The sequence below is a fragment of the Protopterus annectens genome, chromosome 16.part0, assembly GCF_019279795.1.
Source record: "Protopterus annectens isolate FY-2018-M chromosome 16.part0, PAN1.0, whole genome shotgun sequence".
Lineage (NCBI taxonomy): Eukaryota > Metazoa > Chordata > Ceratodontiformes > Protopteridae > Protopterus > Protopterus annectens.
Window position 1 is genome coordinate 626,145,289 of NC_056750.1, and position 21,004 is coordinate 626,166,292.

The 21,004-nt window shown below is 41.8% G+C and overlaps 1 protein-coding gene across 1 annotated transcript in view; it reads left to right on the plus strand.

Annotated features, from left to right (window-relative positions):
- The window catches only part of PMPCA (peptidase, mitochondrial processing subunit alpha), a 970,881-nt gene that overhangs the window by 762,508 nt on the left and 187,369 nt on the right, over positions 1-21,004 (plus strand). The window contains exon 10 of the mRNA XM_044057867.1: positions 13,865-13,955. Within this exon, the coding sequence (XP_043913802.1) occupies positions 13,865-13,955 (91 nt within the window). The remainder of the gene's footprint in view (positions 1-13,864; positions 13,956-21,004) is intronic.

Consider the following 21,004-nt stretch of genomic DNA (forward strand, 5'->3'; position numbering starts at 1 on the left):
CTTATTGCAGACTCAAGGGTATTCAAATTTACCCTTATCTGGATGACTGCCTTATTCAAGCAGACTGCAAGGATGTTTTACTCCAGCACCTGGAATTTGTTCAAAATCTTCTCAAGTACCTGGGATTCATTGTAAACATAAAAAAGTCAAATTTGACCCCCACACAACAGATAACTTTTCTGGGTGCTCTTTTAAACACAACAACCCAGATGGCATTCCTGACATCCGAAAAACAACTACAGCTGGCTTCCACTTTCAAAACCTTGGCTTCTATAACTCAGCTAACTGCAAGGAAATTCCTGCAGGCTTTGGGTTACATGGCCTCCTGTTCCCTCTTATACTTTCACTGGTGTGCTTACCTACTTCACCTTTCTTCTGAGGTGTATTTGCTACAGACTATGGGGTTTGTGGTATGTTATTTTTTGTTTTTTACTATTGGCCTTCATTTTTAGGCACCTGACATCTGGGGCAAGAAAAACTGGAGAACATGGTGTCGGCTGGCAGCTTTGTATTCCTGGCGCTCTGACGTCAGGGAGCATGACTGAACAGCCGACGCCAGACCCAGACATTTGGATTCTGGCCGACCGAGGACTGCCTGCCGGCAGGAAGAACCCTACAGTGATGACTGCAACAGTGAAGACACTCGAACATCTGCATTTATGGTAAGTGAACACAACTGTACTTTTCTACCACACCAGACAGCTTCATTTTCAGGTTATATCTACTGTAAATATTCTACAATATCAGGATTTTTTTTTCTTTTCTGCTGAAGTTTATATTTATACTAGCTCATGTTAAACTTACACTAGTTGATTTCTCTATGTTGTCTGTGTCTCTATAGTCAGTTATACATTTATCTAGTGTCAAATTTTGTTTCTATAGAAAGTTGTATTTTTGTCTACTGTCCAATTTTTTATTCTGTATAGATGATCATATTGTTATCATATGTACAACTATTTGTTTTTTCTGTACTGCATGTGGAGCTTTTCTCCCCAGGCCTCCGCTGTAAATGGACTTGTGCCCAGTCGGACTATCCCAGTAAACAAATGTAAAATAAATAAAATCATCAAAACTCTGTTTCCTACTCAAAACCCTTCTTAGGGAAACCAGTATCATTGGATATCTCAGTGTATAGTCCTGGCATATTCACCTAAATGTTCATCTCCACCAGCTCATGTCAAGGCACATTCTACTAGATCTATGGCTACTTCAGCTGCATTCTGGTCCAGAGTTTCATTGGATGACATTTGCTCTGTGGGTACTTGGCATCTTCTCATACTTTCATCTCTCACTACAAACTGGATCTTCTGTTCAGAAGCAGGGCATCTTTTAGCTCTACCATGCTCCGGAAAATCCTTCCATGAGGGCCTCCCAGGTGTTTGGTAGCTGGGGACTCTGTCCCACAGGTTTAAGAGAAAATGAAGACAACTTCTTCAAATAAAGAAGTTGTGTACTCACCAAAACATTCCATCTGAGTTGTTAGTCTTCATTTGTCTTCAACCATCCCTCCCTCCTTCCCCCTGCCTGATGTGGGCTGTGTGGTGGACTGGCCAGAAGAGACATAGCCTTTTAGTTGGCATTACTTGTGCTTTTTATGATACCGACTGAAAATGTATGTACAGGGGTAAGGACTTTTGTCAGGTTGGGGTGCTATGGTTGGCAGCAAACTCTATCTGAGGGGAGGAGGGAGACAGGGGCATTATGGGTAGAGGAGGAACTTGGAGCTCGGATCTGATGCTGGAAAATCCATCCGAGTCAGATCCATCCCTGTCCTACAGGTTGAAGACTAATGAAGAGCAACAACTCAGTTGGAATGTTATGGTGAAGTACGTAACTTTTTTTCTTTACTTACAGTTAACTTTCTCCCTTCTCTACCCCTCCCCAAAGCATTTTTCCAAATATTAATGACATGAAGTAGGGCATGTACTTTAGAATCCTCTACAAGTCCAGCAAATTCTGAAAGTCCAGTATTTCCACATTTTCTTGTTCTGTCATATATCGCAAATATAATTATTGCATCATAATCCCACATTAAGTTGCTGGTTTTATTACTGTTCATCTTTATCCCCCAAATCCTGTCTCTGCTTAATTTCCAACATACTCTTGATTCTTCTAGTCAACTCTTGTGTTCCCTTCCTTCTCTCAAATATTTTCCATGGAAACAGTGGAAAAGATTTCACAGGTGCAGTCTCTCTGTGGTCATTATTACAAGAAGAACAAGAAGCAGAATCTGTTTCTGTTTCACAGCTCACTTTTTATTGGACAAATTTTTGTATTTCCTCCTTAGCATGTACTTCTTCAAACATTATTTTTTCCTTCCAGAGAAGAATACCTTGAAGAGAGGTGGGTACAGTAGTATGAGACTCACACCTGTGTCTCGACATTCTCTGAGTAGTGGAATGAATTTATTCCTCTTCTGCTTGGTGTACAATGAGTAATCATTCTCCACAAACTCACTGCTGTATCCCACTACTTGTATTTTTCCTTTTACCACAGTTTTGTTAGAGTCAACTCCTTCTGCTGGTAGGATTGCATCTTTACTATTGAAGGTCTAGGTTGCTTTCTCATAGCCAGGTTTGGAGCATACACACTGTGTGCCCTTTGAAGTAACAATTCCTGCTGTGGAGTACCAGTCCATTTACTTATTTGTGCTTTATAAAATTAATGGTCTGTTCCTTCCAGCTTCGCTGGTATAGTTGAAAATCTCAGGTTTTCCCTTTGTGTTCTGTCCCCTAATTCTTTTATTTTTTAAAACATCTCTTCCTGAGCAGTCTCATATTCAGCCAGCCTTTTTTTCATTTCAGCCTCTGATTTTTGCAATTTTATCACCTCATCTGAATATGTGTTTAAAGCTTCTTCCATTTTTTTCCAGCCTTTTATTGTTTGTGTTGATATACTTCATCAGTGATTTGTTTATTTTAATCAGGTGTGTGTGCATATGTCTTGTATCTTCCTGTAGGTTACTGGAAGTCATGTCTGGAGGTTGCATTGCTTTTTGCTGAACAGCTGCAGAACTTTCCCCATTCAGTGTTTCTTCCTCACTTTTTGTAGCTGATTTTTTCCAGGTCTGTATTTCTTTTTTCCTGGCATCCAGGCAGTACACTTACTAGGCAGTTACTGAAATTTACCCATAAACACCAAAGGCTACTGTTCATCTCTGTTGAGTTTTTGTTTTCACACTGGGAGAGCTAGAGTCAAAGTGTTACTCAGTGTGCAGTCGTCTTCGAAGTTCAAGTTGAAGAAAATTCTTGGATAAATCATTTTTCACCATAGAATATGACGTTCTTTGTGTTTCTCTGTTGCAGTCATCACACTTGGGTTATCCTGCCAGGGGTAGCCCTCAGTCAGCCGGAATACCAGAGGCTTAGTATTTCTTGGTCAGTTGCTGTAGCTCCAGGACTGATGTCATGTTGTCAGTGGTATAAAACCAGGCAGCCGATGCCATTACATCAGTCTTTCTTGCCGAGGAACCCGAAGCAGAAGCAGTTCACATGAGTGCCTGTCTACCGCTACCGGAGTTTCATTTCCGAATTGAAGTTGAAGTCTTCTAAAGCCAAGTACCCCGTTGGGGATCCTTTTTTCTTGCTCTAACCAATGTCAGAAAAAGTTAACATTGTCTCGCCTGTGGGAAGCAAATAGCACACTGAGACTTCATTCTTACTGCGTCACCTGTTTAGGCCCAGACCACAACGTCCCTCGCTGTCGCTTTTGTGCTTTGTTCAACGTCAGAACTATACATCATCGGGCTCTTATAATAGCTAAATATTTTTGCTCTTCATCTCTGTATTCCGAAATGACTTCGGTAAGCCATCCGACCACCGATCTTCCAAAAAAACCTAAGGATAAAGACAGAGACAAGACCGCACAGGTCCAAAACTGCCGATGATGCTTCCGTTAGGCTAGTCATCAGTACGCCGGTCCTCAGTGAGGTGCTTTTGCAGCCCCTGATGCCTGCTTCTGTGGATTTGCAGGATGCTACATAAACCCGTTCAGAGTCCGGTATGCCGTGAGACTCTTCTTTGACTAAGGATCCTGCGGATGTCTCTACTTGGATGGGTCCGTAGCCACTAAGCAGGCACTGACTTCCGAGGAAGTTCTTCGCACTACCAATACTCGATACAAACTGACAACTTCTTTTGTGTCTGCAGTTCTTTCTAAAACTACTGAGTTTTTAAGGCTCAGGGTACGAACTATGCCTAAAAACATGATGACCCAAGCTCGGGCACCTGCTTCCATGCCTCAAACTGAAATGTTTAAAATGGCGGAAGACCTTATCATGCTTATTAGGGGAAGCCAGCCTACCCCTTCCAAAAGAAAAAGAGACTTGTCCCCAGCAGTTTTATCTGACCAGGAGTCCGATGACTCTGAGGTTTCTGGATGTGAAGACATGCAACCCCTATCTGCTTATGAGGATTCAGATACAGAGGAATCCATTCCTTCTGCCTCTCCTCCAGAGGATTTTTCATTTAGTGAAGCCCTACATACTTTAAGGGAGCATTTCCAATGGGAATGTCAGGACTATCCTCAGTCCAAAAAGAGACTCAGTGAATTCTTAGACTGAACACAGCACAGACCTTTAGCCATTCCTCCTGTCTTGGATGTTGTGGATGATGTCTTTCTGGAATCCAGTTTGACTCCTGACATCCTTCCTCCTGCTCCCAGGAAACCTGACCGGTATTAGAGTCCCTGACTCTCACAAATTTCTTTTCAAAAATCCTACTGCTGACCCAGAGGTCATCTCCTAAGGACCTAAAGAAATAAAAGTAGCCACAGCTAAGAATCCCACCCTCTCGGACAGGGATTCCAGAACTTTAGACAGATTGGGTAAAAAAGTATACACCTCTGCAACTCTTGCCATTAGAGCACTAAATTTTCAGTTCCACATGCTGAAATACCAGTAACATACCATGGAACTCCTCAAGCAAAAATATCTACCTTTCCTGCTTGTGCAGAAAATAAAGAAATGCAGCAGCTTATGCATTCTGCAAGCCAAGTTACTAAACACACTTTGCAATGTGGCTTTGACGCCCTAGAAGCATCTTACAAGGCAACAGTCACAGGTTCTGTACTTAGAAGGCATGCTTGGCTTAAGGAACAGACCTTGCCAGACCATGTCAAATCAAAACTATTGGACACACCATTGAATAAAGGCAATTTGTTTTGCACCAAGGCAGAAGAGGTCTTAAAAAAGATGGAAGAAAAAGCTAAATCTATGCAGACAGTTAAAGACTTCCTACAGGTCCAGCCTCTGAGGTTCAATAGGCATTGCCCCTCCAAGCACTGGTCCTTTCCTGCCCCCTCCAGGCCAGCTCAGACAAGATTTAGGGGAAGCAGACCCCCTAGACAGAAGTCCCAGGGAATGCAGGGATCTAAGCAATGGAGTTCCTCCACTTCAAAAACGGGGAGTGCTAAGCCACCCCCTTATGGAAAGAACTCTCAATACCTTTACACCTCCACCCCTTACCTCTGCCCACCTGCTTGTGCCCCTAGGAGGAAAACTCTCCTCCCATGCAAAAAACTAGGCCTGTATTACCAACATCTGATTGGTTCATAGCATAGTGTCCCAGGGATACAAATTTTATTTCCACACTCTGCCAACCCCAAAAGGGTTCCCTGATATTTCTCCAAACCAGTGGGCAGAGGCCAGAAAACAAGTAAATTCATTGCTCTCCATGAGGGCAGTACAGCCAGTTCCTGCAGACCAAATAGGCCAAGGTTTCTATTCCAGACTTTTCCTGGTACCCAAAAAAGAGGGCACCTGGTGCCCAATCCTCGATCTACCAATTCTAAACATCTTTCTGGTGATAACAAAATTCAAAATGCTCACCCACCAGCAGCTTCTTACTATGCTTTCCAAGGATGCTTGGTTAGCCACCCTAAACCTAAAAGAGGTCTACACATCCCATTCAGGGATTCTTGCAGGAAATATCTACGTTTCAGGGCAGGATCTGTGCACTTTCAGTTCTCTGCACTTCCCTTTGACTTATCCACTGCTCCCATAGTTTTCACAAAATGTCTGGCTCCAGACATTGCTTTTTGCAGACAAAGGAATATTCAAATTTACCCCTACTTCGACGACTGCCTGATTCAGGCAGACAGGCAAAGCTGATACAGCACCTGACTTTTGTAAAGGACCTACTGACCTCCCTGGGGTATACTATAAACAAAAATAAATCAAAACTAGTCCCCACTCAAAAAATTGTATTCCTGAGAGCAATCGTGGACACATCCTCCCAGATGGCATTCCTTACTCCAGAAAAAAAAAGCCTTCCTGACAGGCTACTTCTCTCAACTAGCCACCAGAACCCAGTTATCTGCAAGGGAAAATCCTGCAAGCTCTAGGGTTCATGGCATCCTGCATTCTACTCATTCCATATGCCAGACTGCAATATGAGGAAACTACAATGGTACCTAAAGAGTCTTTGGTGTCAACACTCTTGGGACCTGGAAGCTATCATACCTATGATACCCTGTCTAAGGAAAGATTTTCTTTGGTGGGCAGTAGCATGCAACCGCAACAAGGTTCTTCCCTTCTCACCACCCCATGCCACCCAGACTCTAATCTCAGATGCATCAGATTATGCCTGGGGTGCACACCTGGATGGCAGGTGCATTCAGGGCCATTGGAGCCCAAATCAAATGCATCTGCACATCAACCAAAAAGAGTGGCTAGCTGTTCAGCACGCTCTGACAGCTTTCAGACCCCTACTCTCCCCGGAACCTCTAGTGATCAAAACAGACAACACCACAGTGATGTGGTATATCAACAAGCAGGTAGGAACTCAGTCTTATTCTGTCTGCAGGCTCGCCATGACCCTTTGGCACACTGCTTCAGCCATGCAAATTCACCTGCTAGCACAATTCCTACCAGGCTCCCAAATCTCACTGGCAGACAACTTAAGCAGAAACATGCTACACCACAGAGCCTTTAACCTTGTAACCCAGAACTGGGGCACCCCGAAGGTGGACCTCTTTGCCTCCCACAACAATTACCAGCTCAGCAAATTCTGCACCATGGAACCTCACAGCAAGGCCTGGAAAGTGGATGCTCTGTCCTTCCAATGGGTGAACCTTTCGATCTATGCATTTCCCCCTCTACCACTAATTTCAAGGGTACTGCTCAAAGTAACAGAAGAAAAACCAAGAGCAATCTTGATTGCGACAGACTGGCCACACAAGCACTGGTACCCACTGCTGTGCAGCTTGTCACCCCTGCCACCATGGCACCTTCCTCAGATCCCAACACTCCTGACCCAGAAGAATGGAGAATTCATGCATCCACAATTGCAGACCCTGAAACTGGAAGCCTGGCTTATTCCCTGACCTCTCCTCCAGATGCCAACCTAAGCAAACAAGTCCTGGATGTTATACTTCAGGCCAGATGCCCGAGCACTAAAAAATCCTATGCTGACAAGTGGAAAAATGTATTGCACCTGGATCCAGGCTAAAGGAGCTGAAACAGCACAGCCCTCCCTACCACTCATCCCGGATTACCTAGCAGACCTACTACACAGGGACCTTTCCTTCTCTTCTATTAAAATTCATGTCTCTGCCATCTCTGCTCATTACAGCACACAGCCACCTCTCTTCTCTCACCTTCTCATCAGACAGTTCCTAAGAGGGCTAACAATTTAAGGCCACCCAGAAGCGCTCCTACCCCAGCTTGCGACCTTAACTTTGTGTTGGAAAAGCTCACCCCCCTCCTTTGAGCCTGCAGCTTCAGCAGAGTTAAAATTCCACTCTTGGAAAACAGCCTTGCTTCTGGGCATCACTTCATCTAGAAGAGTTTCAGAGCTCTAAACTCTCATGGCTGTATAGCCCTTCATCATTTTCCATGCTGACAGGGTCTCCGTCAGGACTAACCCAACTTTCATGCCTAAAGTGGTGTGCAGTGTGGCTCTCAGCCAATCAGTTAATTTGCCCACCTTTTTCCCTAACCCACAAAATGAGGGGGAAAGGATTCTGCATTCTCTAGATGTGCACAGGCAGCTCAGATTGTACCTGGATAAGACTAAATCTTTTAGGAAAACTGACCAATTGCTAGTCAGGTTTACAGCAGGGCCAGAGTACAAGGCCATATCCAAACAAACAATATCCAAATGGATAGCACACTTCATCCATTTCTGCTACAAACACCATGGGAAATCACCCCCTAAGGGGGGTCAGAATGCATTCCACCAAGGCAACCTCCACCTCTGCAACTTTTCTCAGAGGGCTCCCTACCAGGGACATCCTGGAGGCTGCAGCATGGACTTTCACCAAGCATTACCACCTGTCTAACATCTCCAAATCCAGGGTAGGCTTTGCAACTGCAGTCTTGCAGGGCATCCTAGCCAGCCCCCAGTCTTCTTGACTACCTCCACCCTTTTCTTCAGCTTTGGGAATCAACCCAAGTATGATGACTGCAACAGTGAAACGTGAAGAACATAGTTCAGTTGTGTACACTTACTATAAATGTAGATGTTCAAGTGTATTCACTGTTGCAGTCCTGGTTCCCCACCCTCCATCCCCCTTGCCTCCCCCCCCAGCACTCCTTACAGGGAAATTGTGGTATTTACTTTCTACTGGTGGTGTTTATCCACCATAACCTAGCTCCCTTTTTGAGGGCCCCTGACATTTTGGGCAAGAAAAACTGATGTAATGGTGTCGGCTGCCTGACTTTCTACCACTGACGACCTGACGTCAGTCCTAGAGTGACAGCAGCCAATGCAGAAATACTAAGCCCCTGGTATTTGGGCCAACTGAGGGCTACCCCTGGCAGAATAGCCCAAGTGTGAAGACTGCAACAGTGAAAACACTCGAACATCTACATTTATGGTACGTGTACACAGCTGTACTTTACAGGTGGGGATTGGAATTTGATTTGTAACAGTGAGGATGAATTCAGGGGAACCCTACAAGGGAAAATATAACAAAAGTGAGTAGATTTTTGAAGAAGGTTTTGAAGATATTTGGTATGGAAGATCTGGATTCAGTAGTAGGAGTTCAGATAAAATTTACATATTATTCCCCAAGGTACAAAAACTGAGTGAAGAGGTGATCACTTTTAAATGACCTCAGTTCTGAGGCCAGGCTCCCATTGACTAGTATATAATTCATTTGTGAGGACTTGAGAAGATTGGTAGGGTTATTGGGCACTATTACTGGCTCCCAATTTTTTTACCTTACCTCTCGTTCTCTCTCTCGAGTATCTTTGAATTTCAAGTATTTGTAGGTCCACTACACCTTTTACTTTGCACTGTTTACCAAAGTTGTTCTAAAGGCTCAAGTTGAAGCAGCAACACCAACCCCACTGGTAGTCTGCATTCAGCCACCACTGGAAGCTAGGAAAGAAACTGGCAGTCATGCCAATCTTTTGCCAGCATCATAGTTTTCCCCTTCTCAAAGTGGCACAGGAAGAAAAAGAAAACAAATCTTCTTAGGCCACTTTTAAGGGGGGGATTAGTCCCTAGCATCTCCTTCTGCGTAAATATCATAGCCATGCTCAGACTTTGGTTTCTGCCTTTGGCAGACTGTCCTTTGAGAAGTTTATTCTTTTGATACAGACTTGGAGATTGGTCTGAAAAGGAACCTGAGTTCACCAGTAAGCATGTTCAGAAGTTGGTAGAAGGTGTACAGTCTTTTTCCTGGATCTCCTTCATGATACACTCTGATAGCGCCTCATCTTTTGTTTTCATTTGGAAATGTTATCACAAATCCTCAACATGGCAAGTGGGTTTATTATTTAGTAAAGGCTGCCAGAGGCTGTTGAGAGCTGTAACCCACAGTAAAACTTCAGAGCAGTTCCCAAAACAAAAAAGTTTATTACACACACAGTAAACATTAACTAAGTGCTTTCATCCATTCTCTTAATAGGACTTCTTCAAAGTAATGAGACCGTACTACAACACAGCTTAAAACCAAGAAAACCCGCAAAGGGAACAGTGAGGCCTCAAGGGTTTTACAATTTTTTTTTAAGGGTATTAAACACTGGTTGTTAATGATGTACCTTGAGGCTTTTTTCCTTCCTACTTGATTGGTATTTTAATTTCATGTCTGTGGGATGTTCATTAATAGAATTTTATGTTTTCCTAAAACATTGTATGAGATTCTTAGATGCTTTACTTAGGTTTTTATTGAACTTTGTCTTTAAATCTAGGGGACACAATGTATTTTGCGGGCTTTCTTTGTTTTAAACTGTGTTGTAGTTATGGTCTCATTACTCAAATGAAGTCCCATTAATAGAAGGAATGAAAGTGCTTAGTTAATTTACTGTATGTATAATAATTTTTTTGTGGAACTGTTCTGAAGTTTTACTGTGGGTTACAGCTCTCAACAGACTGTGGCAGCCTTTACTACACTTTGTCAATTCATGGCTTTGTTTTCTTGGTTTTATTTTTTGTTTTGGTTAATAACTAGGGATTTATTATTTGCCTGATTATGTCAATATTTCTTAAGACACTTAGCAGAGGATAGAGAGACAGCCTTGCAGGTCGTTTCCATTACGAGACACACTGCTTGAATTCACAGCCACCCCTAATAGGGTTGTAGAAGGACTTGAAAAGTACAGCTAAGAAAAGGAAAAAAAAATAGCTGACCTGCATTTTCAGCTTGTGCTGAAATATTTTTTTTTCTTTTCTTTTTGTTTATATTAAGCTAAGTTTGTTGGCTTTTGAGTTAATCGGGAACTTGAAGGTGGGTTTCCAATTTAGATGATTGATTTGCTCTACAGCTGCTTACAACTGTGGGTTTATATTCCATAATCTGGCTTTTGACAGGGAAGTTTATTTCAAAAGATGAACACAGATTTTGTTTTGTACTCTATAAGACTTTTTTAAATATTTATTCTTCAACAGCTACTGTGTCAAGCACATATTAAATCTAGTTGTTTTTTTACTGTAGTGTGTTCATTTATAGCTGTTTGTTTCTGGTTCATATTGTTGCGTCTCACAAGATAGTTCACTATATAGTGCTAGAATTTACAAATTTATTTGATTTTTTTCTGTGTTCTTTTTGCCTCATGTCTCTTGACCTTCAAGCCCCTTCCATCAAACATACCCATTTGTTCCCCACCCACTGTGAAAGCTAGCCTAGTGTTAGGGCAAGAACATTTCTGTGGAGGTGGCTATACAGGCAGCCATATAGCATCCTTATTTCTATGTAGCCTAACCATGTTCCCTGATGGGGGTGCTGCCAGTATCACTATCACCATGGGGGCCCACAATTCTGGATGTAGTCTTAACCATTGCAGTGGGGGTTCATGTATATCCAGATCCAGACACCAACAGACAATGCTGGTCATGTTGCTGCCCATTTTAGAATGGAGGGGATTAGAATAAAATGACAGACACTGGCATGGAATTTTAGGACAGTGTTTTATGCTGTGCTGGGTGATAGGGTCAAGGCTGAGTTAGGAGACAGTAAGCAAATTGAAAGAAGTAAGCAAGTTATGACAACTGGTCATGGATGGGTATTCAGGACTGTACATAAAGGTGTGAGGAAGATGAAAAAAGGAGGTAAGTAGTGTGGCTACATAGGAATATGATGCTAGTAATTAGGGCAAAAGATTTGTCAGCAAGAAGTTACAAAAAGGAGAGAGTGAGGAGGTGGAAGATGCACAATCTAAGGAGTTTAGTAGCAGTGTAGCAAATAACGTGAGAGCAAGAAAGGTGAAAGTTGAAAGACAATTATCAGAAGGTGGAATAAGTGTGTTTTACGTCCACAGCAGTATGAGAAAGAAGGGAAAAAACTGACAATGTTGAGCAAAGATAGAGATGGAGGAGTGATTATAAAAGGCTGGGGGAAGCAGAGGAGTGGAATGAATTGTTTGCTTTTTCTTCAAGGCTGTCTTTTGGTTATACTTCAGAATCTTAGAAAAAGGTACTAGAAACACAAAGGAAATGAACTTTGTGTGAAGACACTAAATTAAATGGCAAAAGGATAAGCTTGTTTAAGCAGTGCTCCATGAAGAGAGGGTAAAAGCCTGTCATGTGCAAAGCAGTCCACCTGTTTGCACATCTCCATTCGGTTTGACATTCATTTAGTTCTCTAACTGAGATACCGTGTCTTTAGAAACTGATTAGAAGACAAAGGTTTGTAATTATATTTAGGTGTCATGAAGGATAATAATATGAGTATTTCCCATGTTTGTTTGGATGTTATTAATTTCACTGTATGCTTTGCATATCCAAGAGGTGGTATATATTAAATTGCTCTCTACAAGATTAATGACATATCATTACTAGCCTAAACGTTTCTTCGTTATTTCATATGTCCTTAATTTTGGCCCCAGACAGGCATAACACAGTCATGAGTGCCTAAAAAGCCCAGTGTTTACACACAATGGAGTTGCTATTTACTGGGATGCTTTGGGGTTGCTAGATCACAATTTCTGCCTGATGGGATTTTGAGTCTTGGTTGGCTCATTGCTAATCTCTTATATATACTCACATATTTTCTAGATATTTAAGGCCATTTCAAAAAAGGGGATGTATTTTCTGTGAGCTTGAGAGTTTGTACACTGCTTGAGATAACGATTATTTAGTGAGTCTTTGAAGTTAGCTTAGTTAGTTCTGCATACTTCAAGTAACAGTTTTTGTATGTAAAGGTGTTGTAATGTACATAAATGTGTGCTAATAGCCAAAACTAAATTTACTGTTGATAAAATGTTACTAATGTGGTAATGTAGTTTAATAGGTTTCTTTTTAAACACATGGTTGTGTTTTTTATCTGTTTACAGCTAATTTGTGAAACAGTCCTAACTACTAGGTTAGAGAGTTTTAAAAGTAAGCTGGAAAAGGTGGTTAAAGCTGTGGGCATTACAGTGTACAGCTATTGTATGGGGAAATATGAAAGGAAACATAGGCGAAATTTAATAATTTTAAAGGAGAGACTTTCCAACATGATCTTGTACTGTTCATTAGTGCAAACATGCAAAAAGAGTGACAGGAGCTTCTAAAGCTAAATGTGCGCAAATGATGAGCATCCCAAGAGCCACTGAACTTAAGAACATAATAGGAGTGGGGTAGATGAGGTGGGGGAAGTGAAAAAAAAATACAGGGGAGTCTTTCCTGCAGTTCTCACAATTAAACCTTGACATGTTTTCCATACTTTAAATAAAAAATGCTATTTCTTATTTCTTTCACAGTTCAAAAACAGTTACTCCATTGGGACTTGACAGTGCAACAGAAATGTGTGCTTCCTAGCTTAAATGACTTTTAGAATCTCCAGGAAAAATAAAGTAAAATAAAATTTGCTTTATGGTTCAAGCTTATAACTTCTAAAATTCCAAGAACAATATTGAAGTGAAATAACACAGCAATAAAGTAAGACAAAAAAATAATCTGAGTATAAAGACTGTAAACCAGAAAAAAATATCAAAAATACTTGCAGTCTTTTCTGGCATTTGGCAGGTAATTAATGCCCAGTAGATAGGTACATGATATAATTATTGACTGCATGTGCACATTTTGCATCACAGAAAACAAGCTGGAAGATGTGAAATTGTGTATTGTTTAGAGGGAAAAAAAAAATCTAAGCTTTGTATCTTCATTAAAGCAAAGCTGAACTGGTTTTCCACAATGGCTTCTGATGACTGAAAGCTGCAACATTTGACTCTGGGAATGTTTTGTCAAGGAGTGCATACATGCTGTCTGCCCCTAAATAATCTGTACTCAATTAATTCGCATGGGCCAGTCCTTGAGCATGCTGTGGAACACTGATCACACAGAAAAGCCAAGACTGTCCCTTTTAAGCTGTAGTGTTTTTTCAGAAATCAGCAGTTTGTTAAATGCTTCCTTTAGTTAGTGTAGTATACAGATCTTAATTGTTATGATTGAAATTCTGCACTGTGAAGATAATATTTTGTGCACTGCATTTTTAACAGGCATCACTGGATGTATAATGCAACGTCGTATCATCACAGCTATGAAGATACAGGGCTTCTTTGCATTCATGCGAGTGCTGATCCTAGACAGGTATGTGTCTACCAAGAACAATTTGCGTGTTGTGTTTTAACAATTTATTCAACATGTCATCTTTATCTTCAATTAGTTATGAGTATTGAGTTTAAAAACTCTCCAACAGAGTCTCTTCTTTCATTGAGTGAAATTGCATAAATTGATATTAGGATCTTACTAATGAGCTATAAAATAAATCATTCCTTATGTACGTCTTGTATATAGCTTATGTATTGTTTAAAAAAAACATATAGTGGGTACATCTCCAGATTCGACATGAAAACAGGTATAGAAAAATAGGATGGCACCTTATAAGGCTGATGTAATGTTTTAAATAAAAATGAAAAAAAAATGCAAAATGAGTCCAGGATATAACACAGGAAAAATAATAAACAATTTGAGAGGAGACGGTAACTGCAACAAAGACGAGTGAGACTTTGAGGTACTTCTGTGAACTTGTTATATTCAATCAGTTTAAGAGAAGAGCAAGTAGTTCTGGTGGATTACTTAGATACATAGGAAAGGTCATCACTCTATCCTCCTTTTTCTCCATATATATGTATACTTCCACACATGTACATAGGTGACATCATTTTCTAAATTGTTTTTCCAGATAGCAGTAGCTGAGCAGGGTTGACCCAACTTCAGTCCCCCAGCTCATTCTCTGACATTTTTAGGTATTACCAAGCAAGGCGTGAGATTGCAGAGTTCCTCAATGTCATGGAGACTGAGCCCAGATACCTTGCAGAGGAACTTTACTTCTGCTTGTATCCATAGTCTCATCCTCTCATTCACTATCCAAAGCTTGTCTGCAGTGCAGTCCTGGTCTGTTTCTTCAACAGTGAAGTGGCATTCTATGTGCCATGCCACTTTACATTGCTAGGGATTAGTTTAATGTAATCCATCCCGTTTCTGCCTGCTTGACACTTGATTGGCATGACACCCAATCTGACCTTGACCCTAACCCCCATTGCCTTTGCTTTGTGGATGGTGAGCATACCGCTTAACCTGTTAATGCAAAAAATCTGGACAAAGCTTGACAGAATGGGGGTACAAATAGGGACATATTTTAAATATTGCTCTTATAAACTTAGAAAGTTGCTAGAGTAACAGGATTTGCTTTAATATACATTTTCTGAAGAATTTGAAGTCTGAAACTCAAAAATGTATGTCATTATTTAGTGACTTCAATCCTGAGATCATCTCACTGATTTGTTTGGAAAAAAAGAGGAACAGGACAAAAATATGAGCCAAAAATCCTGACATTCTGCACATTTGAGAGGTATGATTGGTGAGTCCAAATAACAACTCATCACAACTTTTTCTTGCTGAGCTTAGCAAGGCTACTTGGATAACCCAGCCAGTGGTGAACACTGCTCTGAGGCCTGGTTTGAGGGATGGTTCTTGGTATCCCTGTTAAAAGCAAGGTTCTCAGATTCTTTAAATGAACTGTCATGCAGAACATTCTGGATCACTTATATCAGCCATGCTTCTCAAACTGTTTTGCCAAGTGTGACCCTGTCAGAAGGAAGAGCAACTAACCCCCATCTGTCTTGATATGGTGATGATCCTAAGACTGTGGGACATGGATGTATATTTGTATACTTTAATGTATGTTTGTATACCTTCCACACACGCGTGTGTGTGTGTGTGTGTGTGTGTGTGTGTGTGTGTGTGTGTGTGTGTGTGTATATATATATATATATATATATATATATATATATGTGTGTGTATGTATGGATCTACTTCAAAACATTGAAAGCCCACACTATTGAAGACCAGTTATTCGAGATGAAAGCATGGAAACCTCACTTCAGCGAACAAACGGATCGTCAAATCCATTCCCAGTGTAAGTAACCACTCCTACCACAGCTAATGAAAACAAGACTGCACCATCCCCAACCCACCCAGGTGGGAGGCTATGGCTGCCACACACCCCTAACTAAATATACCAACTCTGAGATTGCACTACAGTTGTGAAAAGGGCAAAGTCCACCTTGTTGGCCAACAGGTTACTTACTGTGGGGATGGATTCGGCAATCCGGTCGTTCGCTGAAGTGAGGTTTCATTGCTTTCATCTCGACGATGTGATCTTCGATTCAATATTATGGGCTTTGGATGACCCCAGCTGGAATAATTGAAGCTGTTCTGGAGTGGAGAATCTTTTTTTTCTAAAGACATAGAATGCAATTGGTTAAGAGAACACAAATTAGAGTATGGCCTACACTAGAAGCCATGTAATGAGAATCATGTGAAGTAAGTTTGACAAGAAAGTGTATAAGTAGCACCACTTTTCATTAATGAAATGTATGGACTCCTACAAGAAACATGTCAAGGTGCAAGCTGAAACACTTTTTCCTCTGAGAAAAAGTGCACAAAAATAATTACTATAGAAGAAACACATTAATACTTGGTGTTGATGAGTTTACTGATATTAGGCACAGTTTGCTTACATGACTACTGTTTCAGGGATCTTATAGATGAATAATTTGAGACAGTGTACAAGCTACATTATTAGTCAAAAAACATATCACTTTTTGATGTAAATATATGAGAGATGTGAGTACATTGAATGATTAGACAAAACCGTCAGTAGACAGGCAAATTGTTTAGCTTACTTTTACTGACAAATTGATTTGTAATTTTGCAGAATCTGTGATGGAAATACTGTCTGAATGACTTTAGCTATCCCATTAGGTTCTTGGGTTCATTTATAGAAAGCACAATGCACGTATAAACACAAGCAAATCTTCATGATCATGAAAGTAAGAGCTTTACAGGCAGCGTGATTTGGGATCTAGCCTTAACATTAGCACAAACCATGGTTGTAAACGCATACTGAGCACACAACAGCATAGAAACTCCCGAAATGTTGGTAATCACTGATGCTATAGATGTTCTTTGTGTTTCACTGTTGCAGTCATCACATTTGGGTTATCTGCTTGCAGTAGCCCTCAGTCGGCCTGATTAGCAAAGTCTTGGGTCCTCATCTTCCGTGACATCAGGTAGTAAGGGGTATAAAGCATGCAGCCGATGCCATTACACCAGTCTTTCTAGCCGTGCGGTTTCCCGAAGCAGAAACAGTTCGCAAGTGCCAGTCGGCCGACTCTTGAAATTTTTGTTTTCAAGTTTCAGAACCGAAGTCTTCAACTAAAGCTAAGTACCCCTTTGGGGAAACCTTTTCTTGCTCTAAACCGATGTTAGTAAAAGTCAATAATTGTATTTCTTGTGGAAAGCAAATACCTCATAGAGATTTTCATTCGTTATTGTATTCCTTGCCTAGGCCCTGATCACGACATACCTCGCTGTCGGTTTTGTGCCTTATTTAAGCAACGAACTATTCGTTGTCGGTATATTTATGCTTCTAAATATTTTGGTACTCAGTTCAATTATCCAGATATGTCTTCGGTAAGCCATCCGACTACCGACATTCCGAAAAAATGCAAAGATAAAGACAGAGACAGGCCTCCTAGGTCCAAAGCTGCTGACAACGCTTCTCCTAAGCCAGTCGCCAGTTCTCCGGAAATCACTGAGGTGCTTTCGCAGCCCCTGATACCAGCTACTTCAGATTCGCAGGCCTCTACTGAGACCCATTCGGAGTCCGGTATACAGCGAGATGCTTCAACTGTGGAACCTGCGGATGTCTGTACCTTGGATGGGTCCGGAGCTGCTGTGCAGGCACTGGCTTCTGAGGGTGTATTCAGGCCTACTGACTTGCATATTAAACAGACTCAATCTTCTTCTTCAAGGCCTAAAACTCGAACCATGCCTAGAAAACCAGCGCCCAGACTGCATGGTCAGGCCTCTATGCCTAAAAAACAAATGATAAGAATGGCTGAAGACCTTATTACTTTAGTCAGGAGAAGCCAACCTTCTCCCTCTAAGAGACCTAGGACTGAATTTGCTTATGATACTTCTGACCAGGATTCTGAAATTTCTGTTTCCTCTGATGACCAGGATTTACCCTTATCTACTTATGAGAATTCTGATGCAGAGGACTCTATTCCCTCTGCTTCCCCCCCCAGAGGATTTCTCTTTTGGTGAGACCTTGCATACTCTTAGGGAGCATTTTTGTTGGGAAAGTCAGGATTACTCTGATTCTAAAAAGAGGCTTAGGGATGTCTTACTCCTGCCCCAGCACAGGTCTTTAGCTATCCCTCCTGTACTAGACATTGTTGATGATGCATTTTCGGAATCTAGCTTGGCCCCTGATTCTCTATGTCCTGCTCCCAGAAAACCTGATAGATATTACAGGGTTCCTGACTCTCACAAGTTCCTTTTTAAAATTCCTACTGCGGATCCTGAGGCCATTTCACAGAGACCCAAGGGCATTAAGGCTACTACTGCCAAAAATCCTACCCCCTCTGATAGAGACTCCAGAGCACTGGATAGATGGGGTAAGAAGGTATACACTTCTGCAACCTTGGCCATTAGGGCCTTAAATTGCCAGTTTCATATGTTAAAGTATCAGCAACATATTATTGGATTGCTTAAACAGAAAATTATGCTGATTCCCAATTGTGCTGAAAATAAGGATTTACAGGATTTAATGCATTCTGCTGAACAAGTTGGAAAACATACTTTGCAATGTGGTTTTGATTCACTAGAGGCATCTTGCAGGGCTGCTGTCACTGGGTCTGTACTTAGAAGGCATGCTTGGCTTAAGGAGCTATCCTTGCCAGATCATGTTAAAGCTAAATTGCTGGAGGCTCCCTTAAATCAGGACCACTTGTTTGGCAACAAAGCAGTAGTAGTTCTTAAAAAGATGGAGGAAAATGCGAAATCTATGCAAACTGTTAAAGATTTCCCACAAGTACAGCCTGTAAGATTTAGTAGGCATTGGCCCTCTAAGAATTGGTCCTTTCCCGCCTCTTCCAGGCCTTCTCAGTCCAAACCTAGAACCAGCAGAACACCCAGGCTTCAGTACCAGGGTACGCACAGGACTAAGCTGTGGGGGGCTCCCACTTCCAAATCAGGGAGTAGTAAGACTCTTCCCTATGGTAAACTGTCTCAGTGACTTAATTTTAAAACTTCCAAGCACTTCTCAACTGACTGCTCCTTTAGGGGGAAAAATTACTATGCAGGCAAAAAACTGGGAACTCATTACCCAGGACAAATGGGTTTTAAATATAGTATCCCAGGGATACAGATTTCACTTCCACACGTTACCAACCCCAAACGGTTGGCCAACTCTACCCCCCCCAAATCAGTGGGCAGAGGCTCAAAAACAATTACTCTCTCTCTTAAGTATAAAGGCTATTCAGACTGTACCAGAAGAGGAAAAGGGACAAGGTTTCTACTCAAGACTTTTCCTGGTACCCAGAAAAGACGACTCGTGACATCCTATCCTGGACCTTTCTATCTTAAACACCTTTTTGGTGATTACAAAATTCAAGATGCTAACTCTTCACCAGTTGCTTCTTATGCTAGGCAGGGATGCCTGGTTGGCAACACTGGATTTAAAGGAAGCCTACCTGCACATCTCAGTCAGGGACTCTTGCAGAAGATATCTATGCTTCAAAGCAGGCTATATGCACTATCAGTTCTCTGCACTGCCCTTTAGCATATCTACTGCACCCAGGGTATCACAAAGTGCCTAGCTCCAGTCATTGCATTTTGCAGGCAAAGAAATATTCAGATATACCCTTACCTGGACAATTGTCTAATTACGACAGAAAGCCAGGACATACTTTTGAATCATCTGGCATTTGTACAAAAGGTGCTAACTTGTCTGGGGTACACCATAAATGAAAAGAAATCACATCTGGAAAACTGTCAACAAATTATATTCCTGGGAGCAAGCTTGAACACAACTTCCCAGATGGCTTTCCTCACTCCAGAGAAACAAATTCATTTGACAACTTACTTCAAACTTGTGGCCACAAAAACCCTGCTATCTGCAAGGCAAATACTGCAAGCCTTGGGGTTCATGGCCTATTGCATTCTACTAATTCCATATGCAAGGCTGCATATGAAGAAACTACAATGGTATCTAAAAAGCCGATGGTGTCAACATTCTCAGGATCTAGAAGCAATGATACCTATCATACCTTGCCTACAATTAGAATTCCTTTGGTGGGCAGAGGCCTGCCACCAGAACAAGGGGCTACCATTCACTCTACCCCCTGCCGCCCAAACCCTAACAACAGACGCATCAGACTATGCATGGGGGGCGCACCTGGCAGGGAAGTGCATTCAGAGCAAATGGAACCCAAGTCAAATGCAGCTGCATATCAATCAAAAAGAAATGTTAGCTGTACAGAATGCTGTGACAGCCTTCAAGGACCATATTCTTCCAGGATAATTAATGGTAAAGACAGACAACACCACTGTCATGTGGTACATAAACAAGCAGGGGGGTACCCATTCTTACCCCCTCTGCAGACTAGCCATGGCTCTGTAGAACACAGCCTTGAGCTGCCAAGTGTATCTACAGGCTCAATTCCTGCCAGGAAAACGAAATACACTGGCAGACAAACTAAGCAGAAATCTCATGGACCCACATGAGTGGAAACTGGAACCAAAGACTTTCAACATGTTGATAAACAAATGGGGGAGCCCAGACTGTAGACCTGTTTACCTCCCCCCAGAACTACCAATTAGACAAATTTTGCACAAGGACTCCCCACAAACAAGCTTGGGAAAGTGGATGCTCTGTCCTTCAGCTGGAAAAATCTATCAGTTTATGCCTTTCCTCCTCTGCCTCTCCTCTCCAAAGTACTCTAAAGATCAAAAAGGCAAACCAAGGATGATACTGATTGCACCAGACCGGCCACGCCAACACTGGTGTACCCCCTCTTGCGCACTGTGTCACAGCTAGTCCCATGGCACCTGCCTCAGACCCCTACTTTGCTGTCACAGCAGGAGAGTCCTATTCTGCATCCCCAGCTTCAAACCCTGAACCAGGCAGCCTGGCTAATTACTTAATCTCTCTGTTACCATCTCTCGGTAAACAAGTGTTGGATGTCATTTTGGAGGCATGGAGGCCTAGTACTAGAAAATCTTATGCTGAAAAATGGAAAAGATTCTGTGCCTGGAACCAAACTCAAGAGATGGCCACAGCAGCG